Consider the following 26,662-nt stretch of genomic DNA (forward strand, 5'->3'; position numbering starts at 1 on the left):
CATGCTCGCCAACAAAATGTATGAAAACTTTACATTACACATTACATACAGTATGAAACTTTAATATGTGTGCTGTGACTAACAATACAGTCTTTAATTGTGTGTCTTTTTCAATTCCTCTCTTTCAGTCTTTCTTTGACTTTGATTTCATTGATTGAAGCCGTGGATTAGTCCTTGCTTCACTGCACAACATAATTATAGAGAGAGAGAGAGAGTAAAAGAGGAAAGGAAGAAAATAAAAAAAGAAAGAACGATTTCAGGGATACAAAAGAGGTCTCATTAAACAGGTCTCATTAAAGCTGAAGTCAGATTTAATGCTAATGTGCATAAGAGAGACATCTATCTTTTCAGTCCGTAAATGGTTTTATACCATAATTATATTTGCCCTGATGTTTGTTAGGTTCAAGTATTGCTATAAACATGCATAAACAAGGATCACTGGATTACATTAAGTAGACTCAGGGATATGTGTACTGTCCTGGGCCTCCATAAGGCCGTGTCTCCAGAGGCTGAAGATCACTGGTTTTACCCACAGAATCTCCCTCAAGATCGGACTGAGTGGAAAGTCTATCGGGCCTGTAGCTCTGGAGGTCCGTCCCACAACTTTCATTGACATTCCTACCACTGTCGCTGTTCTGCCGTTCAGTCTTGTCCCTGATTGTGTATGGTGACACTCTTGCAGTTTTGGACTGGTCGAAGCCAAACTTCCTGCTGCGTGGGAGTTCGGCAGCAGCGTGGCTGTTGTGAAGAGGTGTGGGGGTGTGTAGACTCGAGGGCAGCAGAGAAGGGGTGCTTTGAGGGTAACTAGCACTCAGACCGCATTGCTGGGGATAAGCGTAGCCTGGTGCAGCTGGAAGGTATGCAGACGGCAAGGCAAACGCTGGCGATGGAAGATAGGATGGTTTAGGCAGCAGATGTTGGCTGCTGAAGGATGATGGGTAATCCTGAGATGTGGGACCACCGCTGTACTGCTGTTCTGAGAGATCACTTGTGCTCCCCTTCAGGGGGTCTAAACCAGGAGGCCCATCTGTGCTGTACCCCCCAGGCCATGGCTCCTGGTGCGGCTCACTTCTTAGGAAACTCCCATGTTCTGGTAAAGCCGAGTTGAAGGAATACCTCTCGGCATAGCGTTTTAGCAAGCTAGAGGCACTGAGGGCACTGATGTCGTCGGTGTAGCCTGAGAACGCAGGACGACTGGGCTGTGGAAAGGGGAGGGGCTTAGGGTGAACTGGAGGTGATGTGGTGGAGGAGACATCATAGTGTTGCTCCGCCCACTCAGATGACCACTGCATCATTGCCACACCTGGAAAATCAAAATAATAGAGACAGGTTTTTTACTATTTATTTCATTCCTCCTTAAGGAGTTATTCAAAAGATACAGAAAGGAGACAGTTTACCCAAAAATTTAAATTCTGCATGATTGAAAAATAATGCAAAAATATTGAGGGTTAGTTTACTATTGGGGAAGTTTACAAAAAAAAAAAAAAAAAATTCTGAAAATTTTGCATGGTGTTGATACTAGCTATATTATTTTTTATTTATTGTTGAGACGGATAGGGGAGTTATTTAAAAGGAAACCGAAAATTCATTCATTTGTGAAAAAAACATAGTTGGAGGAGGTGTTTAAAAGGAGAGTTCATCCAAAAATGAATAATTAGAAAATGCATGTTACTTTTACTATTTGTTCCTTGTTGAAGAACAAAAAAACCTTCACTCAATCAATGATGACAGAATTTTTATTTCTGATTATACCGACCATTTAAATACCTCCTTTAGCCATCTTGTGCACTGTCTCACCACCATGAATAGAAAATAATAGCAACATCATGTGGTTTAGTGGTGTTGGAGGCAAAAACCCTTCAACTTCACAACTGGTCTATAACAAGAATTCACCATATGGAACCGCTTAGTGATCTGGACAAGAAGTGATCTATTCTTCACATCTTAATCTGTGTTAATGCAATCTCAGTAACGTTGCACTCATCATCCTCACATTTCGATGAGTGTGGTACAAATTAAACGAGCGATTGAATGACGGATTTACAAACAGTTATATTTATATAATTTTGTGTGTGCATCTGTTTCTTTTTCACATGCCTTCTGGAAGATGAAGGCAGATTATAATCAACAGATTAGAACAAAGTTCTAGAGAGTGTAAGAGACTGACAGCACACTAAGAGTTTAAGAGCATTCATTTTAAACAAATATAAATGAACATTATTCAGCAAGAGAGTTCTAGAGAGCTGAGATTCCTTGCTAATCCCAACAAATCCCTGCTATACACAAATACTCTTGTTCATTTATAAATATCGAATGCCAAAAACCAGTCAAATGCCTGTTTCTGTACATGAATCTGCTTTATCTTTGTATTTATATCTTTATGGTGCTTCCCTCCAATTCACAAACTTCCACCGAAGAGACAGGATCCTGTCCATAAATATGGCTGCACCCGGAATGCTAAGAATTCAGCCTGGGATCTATTTACAAAGCACATCCTTTACTCACACACACACACACACACACACACACTTCAGGTTGGACAAAATAAAAATACCTTTTTTAACAAATGGCTAAATCAATTACATAATTCTTTCAATTGCAAATGTTCTTGGTGATTTTCAAGGTGATTATTTTCTAAATTTAAATATAAACACAATATAAAGTTTTTTTTTTTCATCTGTAACTTCTTATTCTCCCTATGATTGTGAAAAGACTCATGAGATGAGAGCAAAGAAACAGCTGGTAAAGTCATTACTCTCTCTGGCTTCAGATGAAGACACAATTTCCAGCAGAATCATATCCAACATATTAGAATAATGCATGTTTTACGTAGTGCATTAACTCACCATGCTGTTTTAACCGAAAATCTGTAACAGTGTGTATCACTGTGTGTTATTTTTGATTGTATATGCTATTGATGTGCAAAAATCTTTCCTCCTTAAACACAGATACCTGAAAGAAAGTTCAATTATTACTTCCCCTTGCACTTTCTTAAAATAAACATTTCACCATCTTAAAATTTTACATACCAACACTAACCACACAAACCAATAGGAACAAACAGTAAAAAAATTGACTTTTCTCCTCTCATTCTCTTTAACATGCAAACTTTAGCATCACATGTAAAAGCTATTAACTTGGATTTAAATAGCTCATGAGAGTCAGAGATGAAGATTAAAAAATATAAACTGATAAATGCTGTCATGATATTTCACATTAAGAAACATACCAGTCCCTCTCCTTCAATCTTCATTGCATTGTAGCAGATCCAAGTAAATTCCAAGCTTTACGCTGCCATGCCCCTCACACTCTTTTTTTGTCTCTTCTTTTTTTTCTTCTATGCAACTCTGCACTACCTCCCTCTGTCCCTGTGACAACAGCCCCTCCCCCACACACATCCTCCCCTCCCCCTGCCCTCCCTTTTTGCTGAAAGTATTTAAGCAGAGAGAGAAAGAGAGAGAGACAGAGAGAGAGAGAGAGAGAGAGAGAGAGAGCTTGAGGATATTTTACTGTTAAATAACAGGGTTTAGTAACGGTTTTATGCACACAGTTGGCATTTGTATCAGTCTAATCCAATGACACATATAAGAAAACTTATATATGTGTTTCTGTTGCTTATTGGGGGCAATGTTTGTGGAGATAAAACGAACTGGATATCAAAATATAACTTCTATCAAGTAAACAGCTGAGGGTGCTATTGGCTGTAATACTACTACTGCTGGAGATTTGAAGATCCCTGGAATGCGAAGAAAAAAATCTTCCACATAAATGAGCATTGGAGGAGCTTTCCTTTCCACTCATCCAAAATGCCTTCATATACTTAGTAATGAATCCATTTGCATCCTTCACCATATTCGTAAAGTTTCGTAGTTGTGCAAAGTATAATAAATAAAAAGATAATTCTTGGCATATATGAATGTTACCCCTGTAGGTCTGGTAACATTTGTGCATGTCATTACTATATATGTTTGAACAGCAGTTAGGTCAGTCTGAAGAGAGACTGGATAACCAGCAGGAACAGCAGAGTGTGACATTTTGTAAACTAAGTTTTTTTTTGTGGAACACTTTAATTACCCTACAACCCAAAGAAGAGAAATAGGATGTCATTCATGTCATTTCCTTCACTGGAACACTTGAAAAAAAAAAAAACAAACAAACAAAAAAAAAAAAAACATCTTTGTTTAATTAAACAAAAGAATCCATATGTACTCTCTTTCTTCCTTCATTTTTCTTTTTTAAAGAAAAACACTGCTGCTCTGTATTTCAGTATGTCAAATTAATAGTAATATTAGGTTGTGAAGCATTGTTCCTCTCCGGGAGTTGTCCTCAGATAAAAAATAAATAATAATTTGTTCCAGTACACTCACAACTTCCCCAATTTCCTTATGACAGGTGATCGGTCATATGAAAAATTTTCCTGTAGCATGTCAGCCTCCAGGTTGCATCCTTACAGTGGATCATGCACTAGCTAGCTAGCAACAGCCATTGAGATGAACGGGAACGCTAACAGCTTTAATTCAGTTATTTTAGACTTATTTTGATAATATACTGTCAGCTATCAAAATGTCAGTAAAAAGCCTATTATTTTCAGTGATCCACCAGATATCATTTTAATGTGTCCCAAAAATCTCGTAGTTTAAACTAACTCATAGTTGTTGCTGTAAAATAGCTTATACTTTCTGAATGTTTTAGAGTGTGTCAGAACATTACAAAAATGTAGTTTCTAAAAAAACAAAAAACAAAACAAAAGAAGATTAGTCCTATTGTAAATTACTATTATTTGTGATAATATATTTCAAAGTACCTTGCTTTATGAAGCCAAAGTGTTATTTTTCTTTAGGGACTGTCATCAAAGCATTATATTGTCTATTACAATTAGAAATGGTACTTTTGTAGCAATTCACATGATCTGAATCTGGTTTGGAGAACTTAAAATCAGTCCACCTAAGCTTTGCTGCTAATCTGTTTAGATGGAGGTTTACAGTGCCCAAGCAATGGATCTTCAGCAAGCTAATTAGCTGTCATGGCATTAGCTCATTGTGCAGAAGTCAAGTAAACAAATCCCAGCTTTAATCCCAGCATAAATGCGATGATGCATTTATCTATGCTTCATCGTCTTAGGAAAATTAGAACATTGCATGATAGCATGCACTAATACGGTTTCATTTCTTATTGATCAAATTAAATGTTTTATAGACAAGAATTCATAAAGGTTTGTAGTAATATGTTTATATTGGAGAGGATCCAGATGGTCCTTCGCAGCTCTTTAAACGGCTAACATTAAATGCAATAACAAGTTTGTGTATATCTGGAAAGTAGAAGGTAAATTTGCAAGCAAAACATTTACCTATCATTTCAACTGAATCAAATGTCTGATTTATTATCCTGTCTTAATGTTTGTCAAACTGCTGACATATTTTATAGTTCATATTTATAACATTAAAATCATATATTATATTGATCATTCATGAAGTTGTGTCTTGAAAAATATCAAACACCTAGCTTAAAAATGTGTGTACAATCATTTTGTCCTTCCTAGAGACAGAATAATCAGCAGTAACTACACTAAAAGTATACTTTGCTCTTAGTGATTTCTTGTGTGAAATACACCATCCTATGCTCACTAGGAGTTAACTCTAGTGGACAAAACATGCAATTTAAAAGCGGAAACCATAGTATGTAAAAGATTTTTGATGTCTGTTCACGTATGCATGACTCCACATTTTACTTAGAAAGCATGTTTTTATTTCATTATTGCTTTGACTCAGTAGAGAGGTTTACATTTCTCTTCACATTGTAATAGTTAAGCGTACTGTATAATTTGTGTAATGACATGGAATTATCTATTATAAAGACTCATAATACACAATTGATGTTCTAAAAGCTGCCTTTGTTGTTCTGTAACTTGCACATCTGTGTAAAGTCAGACTGTAGGGTGGAACAGGCTTTGTTGACAGAAAGCAATTGCCCTGCAAATGACATCATGTTGAAATTGTTGTGTCCTGTTATATAAATTGTAGTCTAGACAAAATAGAAGGGCACTTTTAAATGACAAAGATTCACCGCAGGTTTCCATGTGCATGCTATCTAAAATGTTTAGTTTGTTTTGTGGTCTGCTCTTCAAGATCGCTGTCTGTAATATTACTCTCAGCCATCAAGTGCATCCTGGAGCCTAAACAGCAAAAATAAAGTAGACTCAGTATTTTAGACTCAAATTTATATGATACACTGAAAATACAACAACTAAAGTTATATTTGATCTCTTACTTGAAGTCTCCCCCATCTAGAAGTTTCTTGTAAGTGTTGATCTCCGCTTCTAGTTTCATCTTCATATTAAGCAGGGCTTCATATTCCTGACCCTGCTCTGTGATATTTGACCTCAGCTGTGACAGCTCAGCTTCAAACTGCAATATGATGGTGTTGTACTTCTCCATCTCTGTGTTTGAACGTAGCTCTGTGTTCCGCAATGTGTCCTCAAGCGACGCTTTCTATAAAGACAGTTTCATCATATACTTAGGATTTTATTAAAAGTGCAACAATCTAACGCTTTCATAATATGGTGTGTGTATGTGCATGTTACCAGGCTTTGTTGGGATGCTAGTTCTATTTGTAGCGTTTGAATCTGTCGCCGTAGGTCATTCATCTCCATCTGTGCACCTTGTAATGCTTCTGTGTTCTGAGCCACCTGAACCTGAACGTCTGATATCTGAGGAGAAAGAGTTGGTTAGATTTGCTTGGAGGAGTTCAGTTTTCCTCAAAATTATTGTTATGTGGTGGTCAGCAGTTCTGTACCTGGGATTCGTGCCACATTTTGAGTTCCTCTGCATTTTTAAGTGCCAGTTTTTCATAGTTAGCCCTCATGTCTTCCATTACTTGAGACATATCTTGCCCTTTCGGTGCATCAACGTCCACCTGAACACCTGATTGGCCAATCTGGTTTCGCAGCTCCCCAACTTCCTGTCAAAGTTGAACAGAAAGAAAATCTCAAACATTTAGAGTATTAAATTAGACTTTTCAGTAATATGGTGATTCTTGCTGCGTTTTGAAGATGTTTGCATGTTGTGGAAGTAAAAACTAGCTGTGATCAATTTTAAGGCCATATCAAAATTGATAGTTTATGCTTACTATAAATCCATCTATATGCTAGTACACACTGACATTTTTCTACTTCAATAAGATAACATCAACACAAGAAAGAAGACCTTACTCAGAGAAGTGAGAATCTCATTCTATGTGTGAATCTCATGCTAGTAGTGTTAAGTGGCTCTCATGCAAGGGTTGTTTACATTTTCATGGTTTGTCTTGAGGAAAACAAGCTCTTCTTTCAAAGACTCAATTTCACTCTCCACATTCAGGCGACCAATGTTGGTGTCATCAATGACCTTCTTCAGACCTGCAATATCTCCTTCCACGGACTGCCTGATGGCCATCTCATTCTCAAACCTATAACACACACAAAACAGTCTTTCAAGTAATGCACTAAAATGTTTCTGTGTGCATGTCAACAGTCCTCCATCAAGCATCTGCCGGACTGAAGATTTCTAGCATGTCTATATTTTTATGTTCTTCGATACCAAGTTAAAAGATGTATTTTTGAGTTGTGTGGTGCAATGAAAACTTACTTGACTCTAAAGTCATCTGCAGCCAGACGAGCGTTGTCAATCTGCAGAACAAGGCGAGCATTGTCCAAAGTAGCATCAAACACCTACAGGCAAAACGAAGCACGTTTTCAACAAAAAAACAACAACAGTTTTTGACATCAATTCATATGATGACATCAAAATATATGATTTGTCAGATGTTTTTAATTACAGCATTCTTGGAATGGGTCAGAGGTATGTTCTTATCTTATCAACTAATTACCTAGATTCATATTTTAAATTATACTTTTTAAAAGAAACTTTGTAATATGAATGGTCTGACTGAGCAAGAGTATAAAATATGTGACAAAAAATATGTTTTGTTTTTGATGTACTGTATTAGATAGAATATGTGTATATCTGTTAATATATTGTATTATCTAAGTGTGTAGTGCAAACATTTGAATGAAAGTAATGATCAAATAATACTCGTTCTAAATTTGTCTGTGTGCCACATCCTGCACTGGTGAAAGCGGAAGCTTTCTGCTTATCAGACCTGGCTATCTGAAATTCTCCTAAATAAAAAATATGTTTACATTCTTTTTAGTTTATTACCTTTTTTATTAGCGTAGTTCAGTACGTTGCAGTTTTAAAACAAGAATTAAAGATGAATCAAAGATGACATTTTGGAACAATAAATGTTAAGTAACTTCTCAACCACATCTGTTATAAATGATGGAGTTCTTCTTTTGCATTCTTGTTGTGTGCGACAGAGTCCATTGTGACTGTGTGGGTCCTCATGTGCGATTGCTTTACCCACATCTGTTTTGCGTTATGACTCTAGTCAGAGACTCTGTAGGAAGTTTCAGCTGGCTGTAGTCGGGCAAAAATTCTTCTAATGCTTTTGAAATGATTGTGAATGTTTGTGTTGACCGTTGTCATGGTTGCACAGATTTGAAAACCAAATGTGGAGGGTTTTGAGAAATTCCCTCAGTCATAATCAGAATGCATATAAGCACAAAAAGCAGAAGCACAAAAGAAAGAGGAGAGAGTGTGCCACACCCTCCACTGAGATGTGCAGAAATCTGATCATGCATTTTGATTGCACCGAAGGGTTTTCATCAACCCTTTATTCAAGTTTATTTAATATAATATCAAATATAATATAATATAACTTATTATATCTTAAAGTTTTCTGTTGAAATCAATACATAAAATTACTCATATCTATTTGAGTAAAACTTTAATTCTAGGTTTTCTAGGCTGCTTCATTTCAGTTTGATTACTGTAATTAAAAACATCTGGCATCTCCTCCAAACATAAATAACTGGATGCTCTCGCAATCTCTAAAATGCCCTCTTTTGCATATTGTAACCCTACCAAAAGGAAAACACACACTTAGACAAAGCATCTAAACCTTTCGGTGTCTCTCACCTTCCTCCTCAGATCATCCAGGATTGCGCTGTACTTGCTGTAGTCGCACATTTCTGGTCCACCTTTCTCCAGGGCCTCTTTGATCTGCACCTCCAGTTTGCTGTTCTCCTGCTCCAGCCGGCGCACCGTTTCCAAGTAAGTGGCCAAACGGTCATTCAAATTCTGCATCTGGCCTTTCTCGTTGCCCAGGGTGAACCCTGTAGAGGCAGCGCTACCAAAGGACCCTGCCGCACCAGCACCCATGCCGGCTGAGTTCACCTTGAAGGCCGTGGAGGAAGAAATGCCCCCACTTCTAGGAGCAGAACGGAGAGACATGGAAGAGCTAGATGAGATCCTCGTACCATATCCTCCTGCCCCACCATACGTGCTAGCGGCACGGTGTACTGGCACAGAGCGGGTAAAGGAGATGTGAGAGGCCTGAGGTGCGTAGAAGCTCATGGTGGTAGAGGAAGGAAGTACTGACTGCACAAGAGAATGAGTGTATGCTGAGGGATGTCAGCCGTTTAGAGCTACAGGAAGAGAACTGTGCGGCTTTTATACCCCCACCAAACTCATTCTGTTCCTCCTTTTCTCTCTCTGACTCTCAGACTCACAGACACTGACCAGCTAAGACCCTGCCCACATTGTCCATTTTTTGCCTAACTTTTTTTTTCATTGATATCTAAAGCCCTTCCCACATCCTCTTTCCCTCCTTTTCTTTCTCAGAATCACCCCTCTGCCTCCCTCTATCTGAACCCGATCTTTGAGCTCATTTGGCCACATATACATACAGCAACAAGATACAGCCCTGAGCTCAGGCTCATTATGTGCTTTCAGTCCCACAGTGCTTCAGTGAAAGCTTAAATAACAAGTGTAACTAAGAAGAACAGAGGCTGAGAAAGAAAACAATGGTTTATGATTTTGATCCAGCATCCTTTGGGACAGCCTACACCTATGTGTGCATTTTCCCAAGACCACATAGAAAAACATAGATAAAAAAAAAAAAAAACTTTAGATCCTTAATGGTAGTTCAAATACCATACTATATATATCTTTATGTTCCACATAGGAAAGGAACTTTGGAGCATGATAATTTTTATTTTTGCCTGAACTATTTCTTTAAGGCATCTAAACATTTATTCTCTAGGATGTTTTTGCAAATTGCTGTGCAACAAAGAGTCTCACTTGTTTTGGGCCTTTTAAGGTCTTGCTCAAAATTACATAACTTTCCAAATATGTGGGGTTAAAAACACTGATAAAGACTCAACACTCAGAATAAATTGGGAGTTGTATTAAATATAAATGCAAAAGCTCAAGATAATGTCTTAATATTTGGAGTTCTTTAAATGTGAACATTGTGAACCTCTGCCTCTACCAGGTTTGAACTATATTCTTGTATTATTTTTATGGTTTCTCTTGTTGTAGCACAAAACCTAGACAAACCTATGCAAATCCATAGTCTTGGCTGAGATGAGAATTGTACAGTCCAACATAAAGTATTGTTGATTTTATGCAAACTTTCCCTGGGATCATACTATTAAAAACATTACAGTGTGAACCCAGCTTTAATGTCACAGGTTTTGATATCCGAGAATGGCAAAAAAAAAAAAAAAAAAAATTGTTAACAATCTAATTGTTACAATAAAGATGTTGCTTTGAAATTCCTATGATCCAAAGAACAGGACACCCATAGGCCTAACACACCCAGGAGGTAAAAGAAACCTTAGGAGTTTGCACAAAGGGTTTTTGAAAGCTGATCTTTCTTTCTTTCTTTCTTTCTTTCTGAACATGCTTATCCAACGTGGCTTTCTTGATCTCATGTTTTATTTTAATTGTATCCATCAAAAATAAAAATGGTACAAACTTTCAGCATGAATCAAGAAACAATTTATATTTCACTATTTTAATATAAAAGCGTGTTAAAATACATGTGAAGTATAAATTCATTTCTCGTGGAACATTTCTCTGACTTGGAAGAGAATTTTTGCTAACTGGCTCTTGTCAGTGGTTATAGTGCTTTCTCTGTGTCCAGAGTGCAGTCGGCAGTGTTTTTGTTTGAATGGGGTGTCCATAGATTCCAAAGAGCTTTGGTTACCGGATGAATCATCTGTCCCATGATTTCCTGGAGCTCTGAATACAAATCACAGACTGCCCTGCAGGAAAAAAGAGCATGGTTTGATCAAGCCCCACCTTTTTTCTTCTCTCTTCTTCATGTTTTAAGTCTCCTGCATGCTATCCAGATAGAGCTTTTGCTCTAGAAGCAGTGAAGTATTCAAGACTCTGTGTATTTGTTTCAGTCATACACATGGCTATACCATGTGTGTGTCTGTGTTGTTGTACTAGTCTGTTTATAAGCAACATTTTCATTTCCTTTCTTGTGGTTAGACAAAACTGTGCTGTGCACATCAACAACAGCCATACTGAGGTGCATCACTTAAATCAGGAGGATAGAAAGCTGATCACAAGAAATCCTGTTTTCAGTCTCTTCTCACTTCATTACGTCAGTAGCCTAGTGGATGTCACATGTCTGGATAAAGATCTGCTGTGTATTGGATAAGGTCTGCAGAGAACAAACAAGGCAACACATTAATGGTTTACAAATGAAGAGTCCAATGAAAAGACAGAGAGAAAAAGAGTGGCAAAAAAGTAGGGAAAACGCAGGAATAGTGAGTCACACTCCAGAATGAAGGAATTTGCACCGCCCTGCCCCCTTAAGTGACCTCCCCCACTCCTAAACTCCTTTTATTTCCTTCTCTCTCACGCACAAACATGCATGCTGTAGTGCTTTATTTCTCAGTTATATGAATCCAGTTTTTTTAACTAATAGGCTTGTTACTTAAATAATAGACTCAAATTTACCATCATTATATTAATGAAAATCTGGCAGCATTTTAACAGACTCAAAAAAGGGTGGATTTTTTTTTGAGTTGCACCCATTTCCAGATGAATCTAGATGAAATGTGCATGTAAACTGTTGAGAGAGAGTGAAATAAATGTCCTTGGCAACCACATTCGGCTTAATTTTTTATTACTCTTTTGTGTTTGACTTTTTTGTCTCACGTTTCCACCCATTGGCCCTCTGTGCTATCCTCTCATTATCTGCAACTCAAATACTCTCAGGAAAACGAGAATAAAATAGAATAATAGCGCTCAAGGAAAGGAAAAGATGAATCTTTCAGTAAAGGGAAACTGGGATCAGATTTCGCTTTTCTCACTCCAGCATTGTTGGTATTCTAGCATGTGTCTTAGCTGTATGTACACTGTTTTAAAGTATACGTTTATATGCTTTTTTATATATATATTTTTTTTATTCACCAGGGATGCATTAAATTGCTCAAATGTATAATATAAAACAGCTTTTCTCTGCTTTTCTGTTTCATTTTCCCCAGAATTCTGGGGGAAAAGTAAGAGATGTTTTTGAGCACCAAATCAGCATATTATTGAGATTTCTGAAGGATCATATGATACTGAACACTGGAATAATGGCTACACTCTAAAAACTGCTGGGTTGAAAACAACCCAATTTGGGTTATTTTGACAACCCAGCGCTGGGTCAAAAAGGGACGAACCCAGCGCTGGGTTGTTTTAACCCAACCAGTTGGGTTATCATATTTAACCCAGCCTGCTGGGTTGCCTTTTTTATGGTTTAAAATGACTATATTGCAGGGTTTAAAAAACAGAGCGGGTGTTTTTTTATCACTGTATTTCAGAAGGAAAACTACTGTATTTAGAAAATGTTAAATATCATTTCGCATGTGCTTGATAAGGCAGCGTTTGTGAGCTCAGCACCGCTCTGCAGCCGTTACCGGAGAAACCTACCTCTCCCGCTCTTAGCGCCTCCTGCTGGCAGAAAATAAACTCGCAGAGTGCAGCCATGTGGGGAAACAATGCATTTCTACGTTAAAATTAACCCAAATTGAGCTAGGCATAAACCTACAAATGTTGTTCATTTTAAATATCACTTTTACACACAAATAATAATTACCAAAAGGAAAATATTTATTAAAAACAAGAGAAAAGTCAAAAAGTAACATGTTAGAAGAAATGCAGAAAAGGATGGCATTAACAGCTACAGAGTTCATAAATAAAGCATTGAACATTTGATGAATATAACTTAAGATCAAATTGGACTTTGTTCAATTGTATATATTGTATAAAAATATACGAAAACACATACAATAAATTTACAATTAGTTAGGTTTTTTTCCAACTATTCTGGCATGACAGTACACAAATAAATCACAACATTAACTTTGATATTATAACCTTTAACAGACGCATGTGTGTGTGTGTGTGTGTGTGTGAAAGAATGTGAGCAGGTGTATGAATGACAGAGTGTAAACTCTTCTACTAAACAACACAGAAAAAGCATTTAACTTTTTTTTCTTAACAAATTATACACTTACAGTTTGTTTCATAGTCCATGAATACAGATCATGCATCACGGTCAATTTTCATGATCTCTTTAGCATAACTGATGTAGTCATGAAGAAACCCCATCTGCACAGCATGTGACATCTTCTACATCATCCAGGGCAGCGTCCTCCTTTAAAACCACCGCTGTTTAGGGGAAAGAAGATTCTCCTCTCTGACCAGGATTCATCCCAGTCACCGCCTGCTCTTCATCAGTGGCCTAAGAGAAACACATTTGAAAAAATTAAACATTTAATTAAACTATCCATTTTCAGGTAGAGGTGTATTCACATCCGTAAGGATAGGTAAATAATCGGTTTTAAAGTTTCAACACTTTGTGCGGTTGTTTAATGTCTCAGTCCACCACAGCTCTCATGAAGTCTATAATGGCAGCACTAGTGTGAGGACATGCGATATTGTTTGAATAAATATTGCTTTCAGAAAGCTTCTTTACTGAAACATTAAAACAGACATGACATTCACATACCTCACAATATTCATGTACATGGAGGGCTGCTCTTCAAACCGTTAGTTCACCAAATAATTAAAATGTTTATAATTTACTCTCCTCATGTTTTTCCAGACTCATACAAAATCTGCAAATTTTTTGGAAAACGTATGAATATATTTAATATTCTCTTTTTGTGTCCTCCATTGCTGGTCTGGGAGACCAGTATTTTATTTTGAACATACATGTTTGCTATCATATAATTTAAGATGTATTCATATATAAATATCAGAATTTACTTCTACAATAACTCTATATTTATGAAGCTTGAAAATACTGATTATCTAAACTATAAATGGATTAACAAATATTATGAGAAACCTAAAAATATATAAATTTATGTTGTAAAGACAGACAAAAGTCTTATAGGTTTGGAATGACTTGAGGGCAAGTAAATGATTTTTTGTGTGAACTTTACCTCTAAGAGCGAAGACCAAGAATAATGACTCTCCAAATCAGACAACTCCAAAGTTGGTTTGAGTTCTGCAATAAAAAACACAGACATCAATGGTCTTAATGAAATGAGCACGTAATCACACTGTTGTTGCATCAAAATGTGAAGCAAACTGGCAGGAGACAACAGAAAAATTTATTTTCTAAAAATAACTTACATAAAATCTCAAAGGAATGATGCTCTCCCATGTCTCTTGCTTTTAACATCTACAAAAACAAAAAACAAACATTATTTTACTCTTAGTAAAAAAAAACAACAACTGATAACATGAAATTATGAAGTTTACTTGCCTTAAACGATCTTTCCCTCTCTTCAGAAGAAGCTGAGAAAACCACCTCCTCACACAAGCAGACTTGTGTGTCCTTAACTCCAGTTAGTTTGAGTTCTGCAAAGAGGGACATCAATGGTTTCAATAAAATATTAACATATACATACATACATATATAAAATCACACTGTTTTTGCATCAAAATGTGAAGTTAACAGGCAGGACACAACAGAAACATTAATTTTCTAAAAAAAAAAAAAAGTAATAATAATTTAACTTACATCAGTCTCAAAAGAATGAAGTTATCTTGCCTCTGGATTTCAACATCTAAAAAAAACACACACATTATTTTAGTCTTAGTAAAAATAAAGATAACTTGATGTTATTCTGAAGTTTACTCTCCTTAAACCGTCTGTCCCTCTCTTCAGAAGAACACCTCCTCCTCATCCTCACACAGGTCTGTGACTCCTCACACAAACAGCTTCTGTGTCTTTAACTCTCAGCGCGAGGACAATGAAGATAGGAGCTCGACAAGTCTGAAATATTACATGTAAAACATACTTTTAACAGTTACCACTTCAACAGCCTCTAAATAATTATGTTAGTCTTTACTACACAATGCCGTTTCCTTTAGGAGACAAACATACATTCAGTTTAACCGCGAAAAAAAAGACAAATTCACATGAGCGTAACCGTGACCATAACCGTCTGTTAACGCCTCAAAGAGAACAGATAATGTAAAATCTTATGTAAATATGACAAAATACATTCACAGACGTTATATTAAAAGTACATCCTCCGTTCAGTAACGTTACATGAGGCAGTTAAGACCTCCGTGTCCAAGGCGAAAACCGCGTCCGTTTTTTAATATATATATAACGTTAAGCTCCTTTGTTTCCGACTTTCATAAAACCTTCCGCCTTTCATACAACCGGGTAAACAATAAAAGATAACTTTACATTTTAAATATTTAACGTTACTTACCATAGTCTTTCACTCGCTTCTCGCTTCTATCACGCTGAGAAAATGGCGGCTGCTCGCACTGGAGACGTACGATTTTGACGTGACGTGCGTGCTCTCCTTCACGTCCGCGTCCTCAACCCACCCCGCTGGGTTAAAAAAGAGAGTTATTTTCAACCCAAACTTGGGTTAAAACATCCCAAAGTCCTATTCAACGGCCTCAACCCAGCAGTTGGGTTGAAAAGACAACCCAGCGTTTTTTAGAGTGTATTATAATACATTTTTAAACACTGTAATATTTTAAGTTCTATAAATATTTCAAAATGGTACTGTTTTACTATGAATAGTGTAATTACTTAATAGTGTAATTAGTAAGTATTCTCTCTGTTAGGAAATAAGCTGTAGCAATTACTAATTACAAATGTGTACTAAAAACATAACAATTAAAAAAGTGAATATTTTATTTCAACATAAATAGTTGTTGTCAATATAAAGAATGTGTATTTATAATATGTCACTGAGATTTTTACTTCATTAGTCATCTTGTTTTGTGTGACTGTAGACTAAGGCAAAGATAGAAGGCTGTGATTGGTTGGGGTGAGGTAAACTGTTATGATGGATTAGTGCGACAGACACACCCTAACATGCCACATAGATTTTCTCAGCAGATTAAGAAATTATTTTCATGATTCATTTGGTAAGAAAAGGTAAAAGTGGGTGAAGCTTCTGGAAAATGATGTCCTAACAACAATGACTGGCACAAGAGTACACACAGTCCCACTCCCTTCACAAGCAGCTACAGATTTATGAAATACTTGCGCTGCTTGTGAAACTTTTTTTTGGTTACTTTGAATTGCTGTCGATGGAGAAATATGCCTTTTGCCCATAGAATAGTGAAATATCTACCTACAAAGGGTTATTTAGACCTTGCTAACCAGCCAAACCTCGATTGCTTGTTCTAAACCAGAAGCTAATCTGAGCTTGATCTAAACAACTCTCACTCTGCCGTCAGTGTTCTGTAGACACGATGCGATTCCAAACTCAGCCACCAGGGAGTGCTAAAAACAGACTTGCCAAAATGAAAGTGACAAACAGCCAAGTATGATGACCCATACTCCGAATTCGTGCTCTGCATTTAACCCATCCAAAGTACATAAGTGTACACACACACACACACACACACACGGAGCAGTGAGCTTTTACTTTCATTCTCCATTTCAGCTCTCACGCGGTTTTCAAAACCTTTGTAAAGCACGTGTGCTCATCTTTAGAGCTCACTGTTATTCATTCTACATTACATTTCTCTCCGTTAATGTTGGTTGAAATTCAACATTTGCATATCAAATTTAAAGTTTATTTATTTATTTTTATTACAGGTCACAAATTCTCAATTTGTCTTTATTATTACTGTAATTCAAGTTTTGCAACCATTCCCACTGTGGCATAGTGATACATAGATGTGGTAGGCTGAATTATTTGTCTTTGTCTTTTAAGTCTATTAAAATATAACAACACCCCGTTGTCTGTTTCTAGTCCCTCTTACCTGAGTAGCCTACTTTTTATATAAAACAACTCCCTCCTTCGTTTTAAGCACCTTGTAGGCTACTTGCAAAGAAGGCTTTCTCATTCAGTGAGATATTTATCCAAAAGCAAACAGATGTTACGCCTGCTTTCGCATAGCAGTCACTCACAAGCCAATTGGTTTTCATTAGTGTTGTTATAGATTTAGCCTTTGGTGCCCCCAAAGGGAAAACAGTTGTGAAATTCTCCTAAGACCTATTTTAACGACAGTAACCTGTTTTTGCCTGCAGGACACCACACCTTTTTTTCTTATTGCAGGAATACAGGCAGTGTGCGTGAGGGATACTCTGTTGAATTACCAGAATTATACTCAGCAAAATTAATGCCCCAAGCCTGCAACAGTAGGTCACCCTATAGTTAGCTGCTGGTTTGGGCTTGTTTGTGGTCATGTTACACTACACACTAACTCCTATGAAAGTTAGTGACGTGCATTACACGTGTTACTGATCAGAATTAACATTAAGTGGCAGAAGACCTTCAAGGAAAATTGTGGGATTCTTGTGCATTTCCCCATTTTATATTGTCATTTAATTTATTTATTTATGAGTAGAAGTAATGTACTAATTATCATTAAGATAATTATATTATTCATCAATAATTATTATATTCTTCAGAAGTCATTGTAGTTATCAATAATTAATCATCCTTTTCACTCCATCCATTTATCTGTGTTATGATTTGAATTATTTATTAGTTGAAGTGGCTGTGTTTTTTAGTTGAGAGGTGACTAACGGCCTGATACATATCAGGACTAATACTATTTACTCCTTTAACGTGGCATCTTCCAAAGAACAGTTATGCAGTTGTGTTGTACTTTGTTTAATGATTTTTGCGTTATCTTGTGTAATCTTCAATTCCAGAGAGACGATTAATTTTGATTTCTTTGTAATTGTAGTACATTACTGGTCAATAATTGGGGGCCAGTGTCTATACTCACCAAGGCTTCATTTATTTGATCAAAAAAGCAGTACACATTTTACATTTATTATATATATATTTAATTTTAAAATGTATTTTATTCCCTTGATTTTTCAGCAACCTTTATTTCAGTGTCACGTGTTCCTTCAGAAATCATGCTAATATGCTGATTTTGTGCTCACGAAGCATTTCTTGTTGTTATCAATGTTGATAACAGGCAGAGCTGCTTTATATGTTTGTGTAAAAAGTCATGCATGTTTTTCTAAGGATTCTTTGAAAAGTGAAACGGAAACCTTTGGTCAACCGTGCATTTTTGCTGAATAAGAGAATCAAAATCTAGTATGGCCTTTCTATATTATGTTAATTCTCCATGTTTTCCCCATTTATGCTGTGATCTTTTCTTCAGTTTTGTAAAACAAATAAATAATAAAAAAATGCTTTATAATTACAATACTGCTAATAACTTGCAATATTCCTGTAAAATGCAATATTTGTTGCATTTATCATGCTAAACTGTCGTGTCTTATCACACATGTAGATGTGAACACAAGATGTTTGTTAAGTTCAGCTTGAATTCATCTTCAGAGACTGTCTGACCAGAGGATAAATTCCGCCCTGCTAGTAACAGTCACTTTTTTTTTTGCACTTATATATCTAATCTTCACTATAAACGGGCAACACGTCTATTATTGTCTGTCTACAATGTAAGTGTCCAATTTGAATAATTATCTTATGTTATGAAAAGCAACTTGCTATCACTCTACAAACTCTACAAAGTTTTCCTTAGCTGTCTTTAGTCTGCATTAACCTGTATTAAAACAGGAGAACTGAAATTTGCCCACAGTGAAAAAAGGGAACAAAAAGTGCCAGGACATTTTTTTTTATGACAAGTACATAAACTCCTTGTCTATAAATTACTCTTGGCATGAAGATAACACACTTACATAATGAATATAAATATCACACGTTGAATGTGTTTGCCATAACCATTTTTTTTTAATTATTATTGTACATATTTGAAAAGCTGCCAAATTTAGTTTAAAGGCACTTTTATCCAGGAATCTAATCTCTTGTAATCTTATAATCTCCAACAATGTCTTTATTGTTGAGATGTATTTTAGAGATCACACATCTTGAAAAAAATAAAATAAAAATGTAGGTTCAAAAGAACATATATTCATAAAATATTTCTTTTATGTACTTAATTTAAATGAAAAAAAAAAAAAATCTATTAAAAACAATGTGAAAAATGTTTAGGCTTTCCTCTTAAAGGGTTAGTTCATCGAAAATGTCGTTCCAAACCCTTGAGACCTCCATTCATCTTCAGAACACAGTTTAAGATATTTTAGATTTAGTCCGAGAGCTTTCAGTCCCTCCATTGAAGCTGTGTGTACGGTATACTGTCCATGTCCAGAAAGGTAGGAAAAACATCATCAAAGTAGTCCATGTGACATCAGAGGGTCTGTTAGAATTTTTTGAAGCATCGAAAAAAATTTTTGGTCCAAAAATAGCGAAAACTACGACTTTATTCAGCATTGTCTTCTCTTCTGTGTCTGTTGTAAACATGTTCAAACACAACGCGAACGAATAATTCGATGTAACCGGATCTTTTTGAACAGGATCTCGGCTCGGTGTTCATCTTCAGTTCTCTCTTCACAGCAGTTCAGTCAGTGTACTGTTTGAGTACATGAATTACTCCGGGATATTGGTTTGTTTTAACTCAGAGAGAGTGTCAGCCACATTAAAAAGTTAACAGCGAAAGTCATTTGTGGATTAATGCTTATTAGAGATGCGAACCGTTTAAAACAATTCAATTTGATTTGGTGAACTGGTTCAAAAAGATCTGGTTACATCGAATGATTCGTTCGCGAACCGGATATCATTGAACTGTTGTATTTGAACACGCTCACAACAGACACGGAAGAGGAGACAATGCTGAATAAAGTCGTAGTTTTTGCTATTTTTGGACAAAAATGTATTTTCGATGCTTCAAAAAATTCTAACTGACCCTCTGGTGTCACTTGGACTTACTTTGATGATGTTTTTCTTACCTTTCTGGACATGGACAGTATACCGTACACACAGCTTCAATGGAGGGACTGAGAGCTCTCGGACTAAATCTAAAATATCTTGTGTTCCGAAGAGGTCTCACGGGTTTGGAACAACATGGGTGAGTTTTTAATGACATAATTTCTGATTTTTCGATGAACTAACCCTTAAGTTGTTTCTTTAACTATGATGTTAATAATGCAGATATTTTGATCAACGTAGTATTGTTGTGTACTGAGGAACTGTATATTATTTTGAAGTGTGGAGGTTACAAAGAAAGGTTGAACTGCAATAGGATGACTGAAAGCAATGTGTATTCAGCAGTCTTGGATTGTTATCTTTACAACAACGTACAAGTTAGACAGATCAGCATATGCCTTTTGCCTCCAAAAAAGTACAATATATGAGCTAAAAGGCTACATAAGGCCATCTAATGAGTTTAAAGGGTAATTGTTTTTGCATTTTTACTGTAGATAGTGGGGACCAGCTCAAGTCAGCAGTTAATAATTGGTTGGATATAGAAATTGCTAAATATACAAAATATACTCATGCAGTGGTTAAATGCACTTATAAAACATTATACACTTTTTTTCTGCAGTTATAATAATTCTTAATATTTTGGTAATTAGTTTTCTCTGGTTTGCTGAGCCTGGATCTGCTGTTGCAGTGCATTCATGTCATTTAAGGATGCAAAAGTAAAGTAAAATGTAGAAATGCTTCATGATGTCTTAGCATGTTCAGATTTGAACATAAAAGTAATATGTACTGTACGATTTGGAGTAATCTAAGAATTTACCTTTCTTCTCAGGGATCGAAGTGAAGAAGTTAATGTATAACACTGTGATTGTCCCCTCACTGTTCAACCCCATAATTTTCCATACATATCTTGAAAATAGTTTCTTGACTGATAAGCTGGCCTTGAGCCACTCCCTGCACTCGATATAAGACTTTGAGGGAACGTCTGTCATCCCACCTTTTGAGTTTCAAACCCCTCAACTCTCTGTCCTCTCTCTGACGGCTGTGTTATCCAGAGATGCTGCACTCCAAGAAAACCGTGAAGTCCTTCAGCAGTGTCTCTTTAGTAAGTATGAGCAAAACTAGGAGGACCCCCCTCACCCGTTCAGGGATGGTTTTTCGAGAAGGATGGGGATCCAGTCCAGCCTTATTCCCTCCAATTAAAGCTGTAAGGGTCAATGAAAGTCTTCTGGAACCCCTGAACTTAGAGATTGACCCAGACATCCATTCCATCAGGATTCAGGAGAAAGAGGAAATCAAGGCACTCAACAACCGCTTTGCTTCATTCATTAATAAAGTAAGTTATCTCCCTTTTCATCCTGTCTTAACACTTTGTGTGAACCTTATGTTTTCACATCAAATTAAATGTATTGTTTTTGGACCTGCAAGTGTGGCTCATATGCTGGTGTAAGGAAGTGAAGTGATGTGATAACAGTAGGCCCAGTTCTATAAATGTCATATTTTATCAGGACCCCCGCTTGGCTGACTAGCCTGAAGAGACAATGTCCACCCTCTATCTTTAACACACCTTTGTCGCTTTTTGGGCAATATCAGTTTACTAACCGCATTGGCTGCTCCCTTGCTTTTGCAGAAACACACCTATCAGAGCACACACAACTAGCTTTGAACTCACATGATCTGTTCAGTAAAGCACAGATACTTATTTATGTAGTACATTAATATGCAATTAAAAACTCATTGGTAAAACTGCAACAACAAAAAAAATCACAGAATTTTTTTTTTTTACTCAAAACTTGTGAAGTAAATTTATATTTATGTATGTATATAGGTGTGCTTCCTGGAACGGCAAAACAAGATGCTGGAGACTAAGTGGTCTCTCCTGCAGGAACAAACAAGCCGCCAAACCAAACCTGATATTAAGTTTGAGTCCTACATTGCTATGCTGCGCAGACAGCTGGATGCTCTAGGCAATGAAAAAGTGCGTCTGGAGTCTGGCCAGCGGGACATGATCAGCCTGGTAGAAGACTTCAAGAGCAAGTGAGATAACTGGATACATCTGCACAGTGTCTTAAATTGAGCATGTTTGTACACTAAAGTGTTTAAGGACATTCCACACACACATTCCAACAAACTCTGCACGTTCCTCCTCAGGTATGAAGATGAAATTAACAAACGGATTGACTCTGACAACAAATTTGTGCTCCTTAAAAAGGTCAGCACATAATGTAAAAGCCATACACAGATCATGTACTTTTAATAACTGATTATAATGATATAATTAGATATTTATTTCTTCACTGCGCCTATGCTAGGATGCTGATGAGGCTTATCTGAATAAAGTGAAACTGGAATGTAAATGGGACAGCCTAACAGATGAGATCAAGTTTCTTTGTCAGATTTACGAGGCGGTACTATTCACTCCCTTCACATTTCAAATAAATCTTTTAGTATAGTCATGTTATTCACTTTGCATATAGAATTTATTGTGTTAACTGATATTAAAACATAACTCTTAAGCACTTATAACACTTATGGAGTGGTAAATGGAGGCAGTAATTCTTGTTCCATGTGTACAGGATCGCCATGAGCTCCTGACTCAGATCAAGGACACATCAGTTGTTGTAGAGATGGACAACAGCCGAAACTTGGACATGGACGCCATTGTGGCTGACGTTCGTGCTCAGTATGAGGACATCGCCAACCGAAGCCGTGCCGAAGCAGAGAGCTGGTACAAACATAAGGTAATTTAACTTTCTTGCATTGCATGTTAAAACGTGCTTGTTTGCTTGCATTGCAATATTCAAGCTTTTCGAAAGATGCTCAAATTAATTGAAAATACAAGTTTATGTGTATGGGTCTTTATGTGAATGTTTGTGTGTGCTATAAAATATTAGTATGAAAAAATGCAGTTGACGGTAACCAAACATGGGGATGACCTGAAAAACTCAAAGGCTGAAATCGCAGAGTACAATCAAAGAATTGCACGTATACACTCTGAGATGGAACTTGTTAAGGGACAGGTAAGAACTTTATTTAACACTATTATCTTTTATAGTGTGGGGCGCTTTTTGTAAAGCAGCTTAGCTGAAAATAACAGCAATATTTTGCCACATTTAGCTTCAAACAATGTTTAAAAAACTGGTATGAATTTTTGATGGTCACTTTTTAGCACATTTACAACAATATTTGTCAATTTAGAGATATTTTAAATAGTTAAATTTAAATATTAAATGTTATACCTAAATGTTAAATGTTAAATGTTAAATCTAAATCTAAATCTAAATCTTAAATCTAAATCTAAATCTAAATCTAAATCTAAATCTAAATGTTAAATCTATATATAAATCTAAATGTTAAATCTAAATCTAAATGTTAAATCTAAATCAAAATGTTGAATATAAATGTTTCGGTTGAACCTAAATATTTAGCTAATATGCAAATTCAAAATGCCAATAACCGGAAGTGCTAAATTAAAGCTCAATGAGGTCAGTGTGTGTTTATAGCATAGTGTCAAATAAGTAACTAATAAAAACCATCTCATCTGAGGAAATTGACTCTTGGACATGGATTATCGTGATAATGACTACCTAAAATAATAAACACTTTTAGTTTAAACTGTATTTGAAGAGTAGGCTAGTGTCACTTTTATGAAAATGTTTCCATGCTTAAACGCCAGCAAGAGCCTATGCTCTATGCTATGGTGAGGACATAACATTCAGTCAAAATGAGACCCCTCTTGGCTAAATGTCAGTAAACAATGTATAGCATACTTAGAGTTTAATTATTTTTGGTGACATCTGACAAGAACAAAGCAAGAATTCTTTCAGTAAATCTGAGTATTATATGTGAGTTGATATGAGATGATCTCAATTAATCCCAGTTGATCTTAAGTTATATGTCAGAGTGTGGGAAGTATGTAATCTTTTGTCTCCTCTCACTTTAGCATTTAAACCATGAGGCGCAGATCAAAGAGGCAGAAAAACGAGGTGAACTAGCTGTGAAAGATGCAAAACTGCGTCTGCAGGAGCTGGAAGCAGCTCTTCTCAGAGCTAAACAGGATATGGCTCGTCAGGTGCGTGAGTACCAGTCACTGTTGAACATCAAACTGGCTCTGGACATAGAGATCGCCACCTATAGGAAACTCCTGGAAGGAGAAGAGAGCAGGTGGGTCTAATTTCAGACTTGAGTGCTTGTTATTGAAACAGAATAATGGATTCCTAAGGAAGTAATGTATTTATTGTGTACCTTTGCAGACTGCATGGTTCATTCAAGACTCACACCATCTCTAATCCACACTGTGAGTTACTTTGTTCATATAAAGCATCTCTTTTTGTACACACATATGCTTTTTGAATTATTTCACACCATATATGTATTCATACATGTTATGTACAGCTTTTGTGAAAGTGCTCTGCTATCGTTTTTCTTAGCCTTGAACTATGACCTTGAAAGCAGCCGCCTTACAAGTTCCTCATCCCAAAGTATTGGCAAGAAAACAGGCCTGGTTATGCAGGACGTTAAGGGTGACAGTGCTAGAAGCCTCAGCAGTAGCACTGCCACCATGACCAAAAGCACAAAGACCACCATCTTCACCAGTGAGAAACTCATAGCTATGGAAGGAAGTGTGCAACTGATGGATATGTCTGCAGACGAACAAGAGGAGGATGTTTTTGAATAACGGAAGAACAGATGGATTGTGCTGTGCACTGGGCCCAGGATCAGGTTTTCATAGGTTGGCCTCCACCCCCTCCCCTGGGCTCCATGAGCATGTCTAGTTTAGCTTCTGTTGCTGAGCTGTGGCATATAACAAAACAAATGACTAAATGTCTGTCACTGTGAGCACAGTCAGAAAGTATGAGAAACATCTTTGGTGCACTTTTCTGGTAACTATTGAGGCCTATATTCAAATAAAGTCAATACTTGCAAAACATAGGTGCAAGAAATAAACATTTTGTTCCACATATGTAGAAAATTTATCTGAATATAATGCTACTTTATCTACCATTTTTAACGTAAAAATAATTGTGGGAATTTGTAGCTATGTACAAAGACTCCAATTAAATAAATTTCTCATACCATTCTAAATTGCAAATTTTTATTTTGTTATTATATTGTTTTCACTCATTATTATAATCATAAATTCACTGGTTTGTGGCACATATGATTTTACCGTATATGGTTGCACTTTGTTAGTTATTTATCTATAGCAGCTGAAGAATTTGAAGTTTTGCACAGAAAATGGATTTATTCTGTGTTAAGAGTCAGCAAAAATGCAGCATAGAAACGAAGATGTCAGGATTGCACTCATTTCTCCAGATGACTTGTTTAAAAAAAAAAAATTAATAAAATTGATGCATGGCAACAAAGAAAATTTCTTTGAGCTTTCACCTTTCTGCTGCTCTTCATATTACTTCGAAGTTGCCTGTTTGAATGTGATCCTTCATTGTACTTCCATTCTTAGCCAGCAGGAGGGGTTGTGCACAGAAAATAAAAGTGTAACTTTAAAAAAAAAAAAAAAAAAAAAAAAAAAATATATATATATATATATATATATATATATATATATATATATATTCAGTATATTTACAAACTTTATTTTAGAGTGTCTTGGCTAAAATGAGCTGGAAAAAAATACAAATCATAGAAACATCAAACTGTAGAAACTCATCTCAAACTTACATTCTTAAAATCATTAGAATATCAAACTTTAACAAAAAATATAAATAAATAAAAAACGTAATTGTGCAGATTAATATTGATGATTGTCTTAAAGCGAAGGTGATACATGCAACTCCAGCATTTCCTATATAAATAAGTCAAAGATGAATATCCGACAATATTACTAAGTATACAGGCCAAATGGAGAGCAATATAGTAATAACTGTATTTATGACAGTGTCTCCTCCCCCTTTACAAACACTGCCCTATAAGGACTGCAGTTAGAAGGGAATTTAGACTCCACACCTATGAAGTGGTGTAAGCCTTAAACTGCTCAGACCGGACTAGCCTTATCCTTCACAGCATTTTAGCACTATGGAATTATTTTAGAAATAATCTGTTCCTTACACAATTTAATTAGGTGATCAGTTGTATTTGATGATGATATGTATAAATGATTATTCACGTATATATCCAAAAAAGCCTGACATTGACCAAAAAAAAAAAAAAAAAGTTGTACTGTACTTGTGGTGATTAAATAGTCCTTATGGCACTGGTGACAAATCACAATAGGTTATTACACTGGAATTTCTCAAGTCTTGCCACAACATGCACAGAGCTATCATGTTTGGGTTTATGTGCTCTCGTTGACTCCAGGTGTGTAGTTTTTTAGTAGTTATTACTACGGTTAAATTAAAAGCAGTTATGGCAGTTATTGTTTTCTGTGGTTTGTTAGAAAAAAGATATAATGAGCTGAAAGGTGAGTTAAGAAAAAAATAGTAAACCCTTGTAGAGAATACCACGCATAGCAGGAGTTCAGTGGATGTGTCATTTTGGTGACAAACGTTGAAACATGTTGGCCCCAGGTATTTAACCCTATTCCCT

General features: G+C 36.2%; 3 protein-coding genes and 2 long non-coding RNA genes across 6 annotated transcripts; 1 reads left to right on the top strand and 4 right to left on the bottom strand.

The window, feature by feature from the left end:
• Nucleotides 1-34: 34 nt before the first annotated feature.
• On the bottom strand, nt 35-3,344 carry si:dkey-195m11.8 (fidgetin-like protein 2). 2 transcript variants are annotated; one of them, XM_052558328.1, is made up of 3 exons: nt 3,230-3,322; nt 2,847-2,952; nt 35-1,303 (listed from the first exon to the last, which is right to left on the bottom strand). In XM_052558328.1, the coding sequence occupies exon 3, from the start codon at nt 1,293-1,295 to the stop codon at nt 459-461; it is 837 nt and encodes a 278-aa protein (XP_052414288.1). In that variant the 5' UTR covers nt 1,296-1,303; nt 2,847-2,952; nt 3,230-3,322; the 3' UTR covers nt 35-458. The 2 variants fall into 2 exon arrangements, with proteins under 2 accessions (XP_052414288.1, XP_052414287.1); XM_052558327.1 differs by lacking the exon at nt 2,847-2,952 and having other exon boundaries at nt 3,230-3,344.
• Nucleotides 3,345-5,722: 2,378 nt separating this feature from the next.
• LOC127960255 (keratin, type I cytoskeletal 18-like) lies at nt 5,723-9,580 on the bottom strand. Its single transcript, XM_052559893.1, has 7 exons — nt 9,015-9,580; nt 7,623-7,705; nt 7,287-7,443; nt 6,793-6,957; nt 6,581-6,706; nt 6,268-6,488; nt 5,723-6,172 (listed from the first exon to the last, which is right to left on the bottom strand). The coding sequence occupies exons 1-7, from the start codon at nt 9,450-9,452 to the stop codon at nt 6,148-6,150; spliced, it is 1,215 nt and encodes a 404-aa protein (XP_052415853.1). The 5' UTR covers nt 9,453-9,580; the 3' UTR covers nt 5,723-6,147.
• A 3,393-nt stretch (nt 9,581-12,973) lies between these two features.
• LOC127959310 (uncharacterized) lies at nt 12,974-14,576 on the bottom strand. The gene is made up of 3 exons (XR_008154238.1): nt 14,526-14,576; nt 14,333-14,397; nt 12,974-13,626 (listed from the first exon to the last, which is right to left on the bottom strand). It is a non-coding gene; the product is annotated as an uncharacterized LOC127959310 (long non-coding RNA).
• An 81-nt stretch (nt 14,577-14,657) lies between these two features.
• LOC127959312 (uncharacterized) lies at nt 14,658-15,827 on the bottom strand. Its single transcript, XR_008154239.1, has 3 exons — nt 15,620-15,827; nt 14,917-15,171; nt 14,658-14,753 (listed from the first exon to the last, which is right to left on the bottom strand). It is a non-coding gene; the product is annotated as an uncharacterized LOC127959312 (long non-coding RNA).
• Nucleotides 15,828-21,140: 5,313 nt separating this feature from the next.
• On the top strand, nt 21,141-25,591 carry LOC127959914 (keratin, type II cytoskeletal 8-like). Its single transcript, XM_052559348.1, has 9 exons — nt 21,141-21,455; nt 21,948-22,156; nt 22,271-22,331; nt 22,432-22,527; nt 22,696-22,860; nt 23,014-23,139; nt 24,063-24,283; nt 24,373-24,416; nt 24,550-25,591. The coding sequence occupies exons 1-9, from the start codon at nt 21,177-21,179 to the stop codon at nt 24,795-24,797; spliced, it is 1,449 nt and encodes a 482-aa protein (XP_052415308.1). The 5' UTR covers nt 21,141-21,176; the 3' UTR covers nt 24,798-25,591.
• Nucleotides 25,592-26,662: the final 1,071 nt, after the last annotated feature.

The sequence above is a fragment of the Carassius gibelio genome, chromosome B6 (assembly GCF_023724105.1).
Source record: "Carassius gibelio isolate Cgi1373 ecotype wild population from Czech Republic chromosome B6, carGib1.2-hapl.c, whole genome shotgun sequence".
Lineage (NCBI taxonomy): Eukaryota > Metazoa > Chordata > Actinopteri > Cypriniformes > Cyprinidae > Carassius > Carassius gibelio.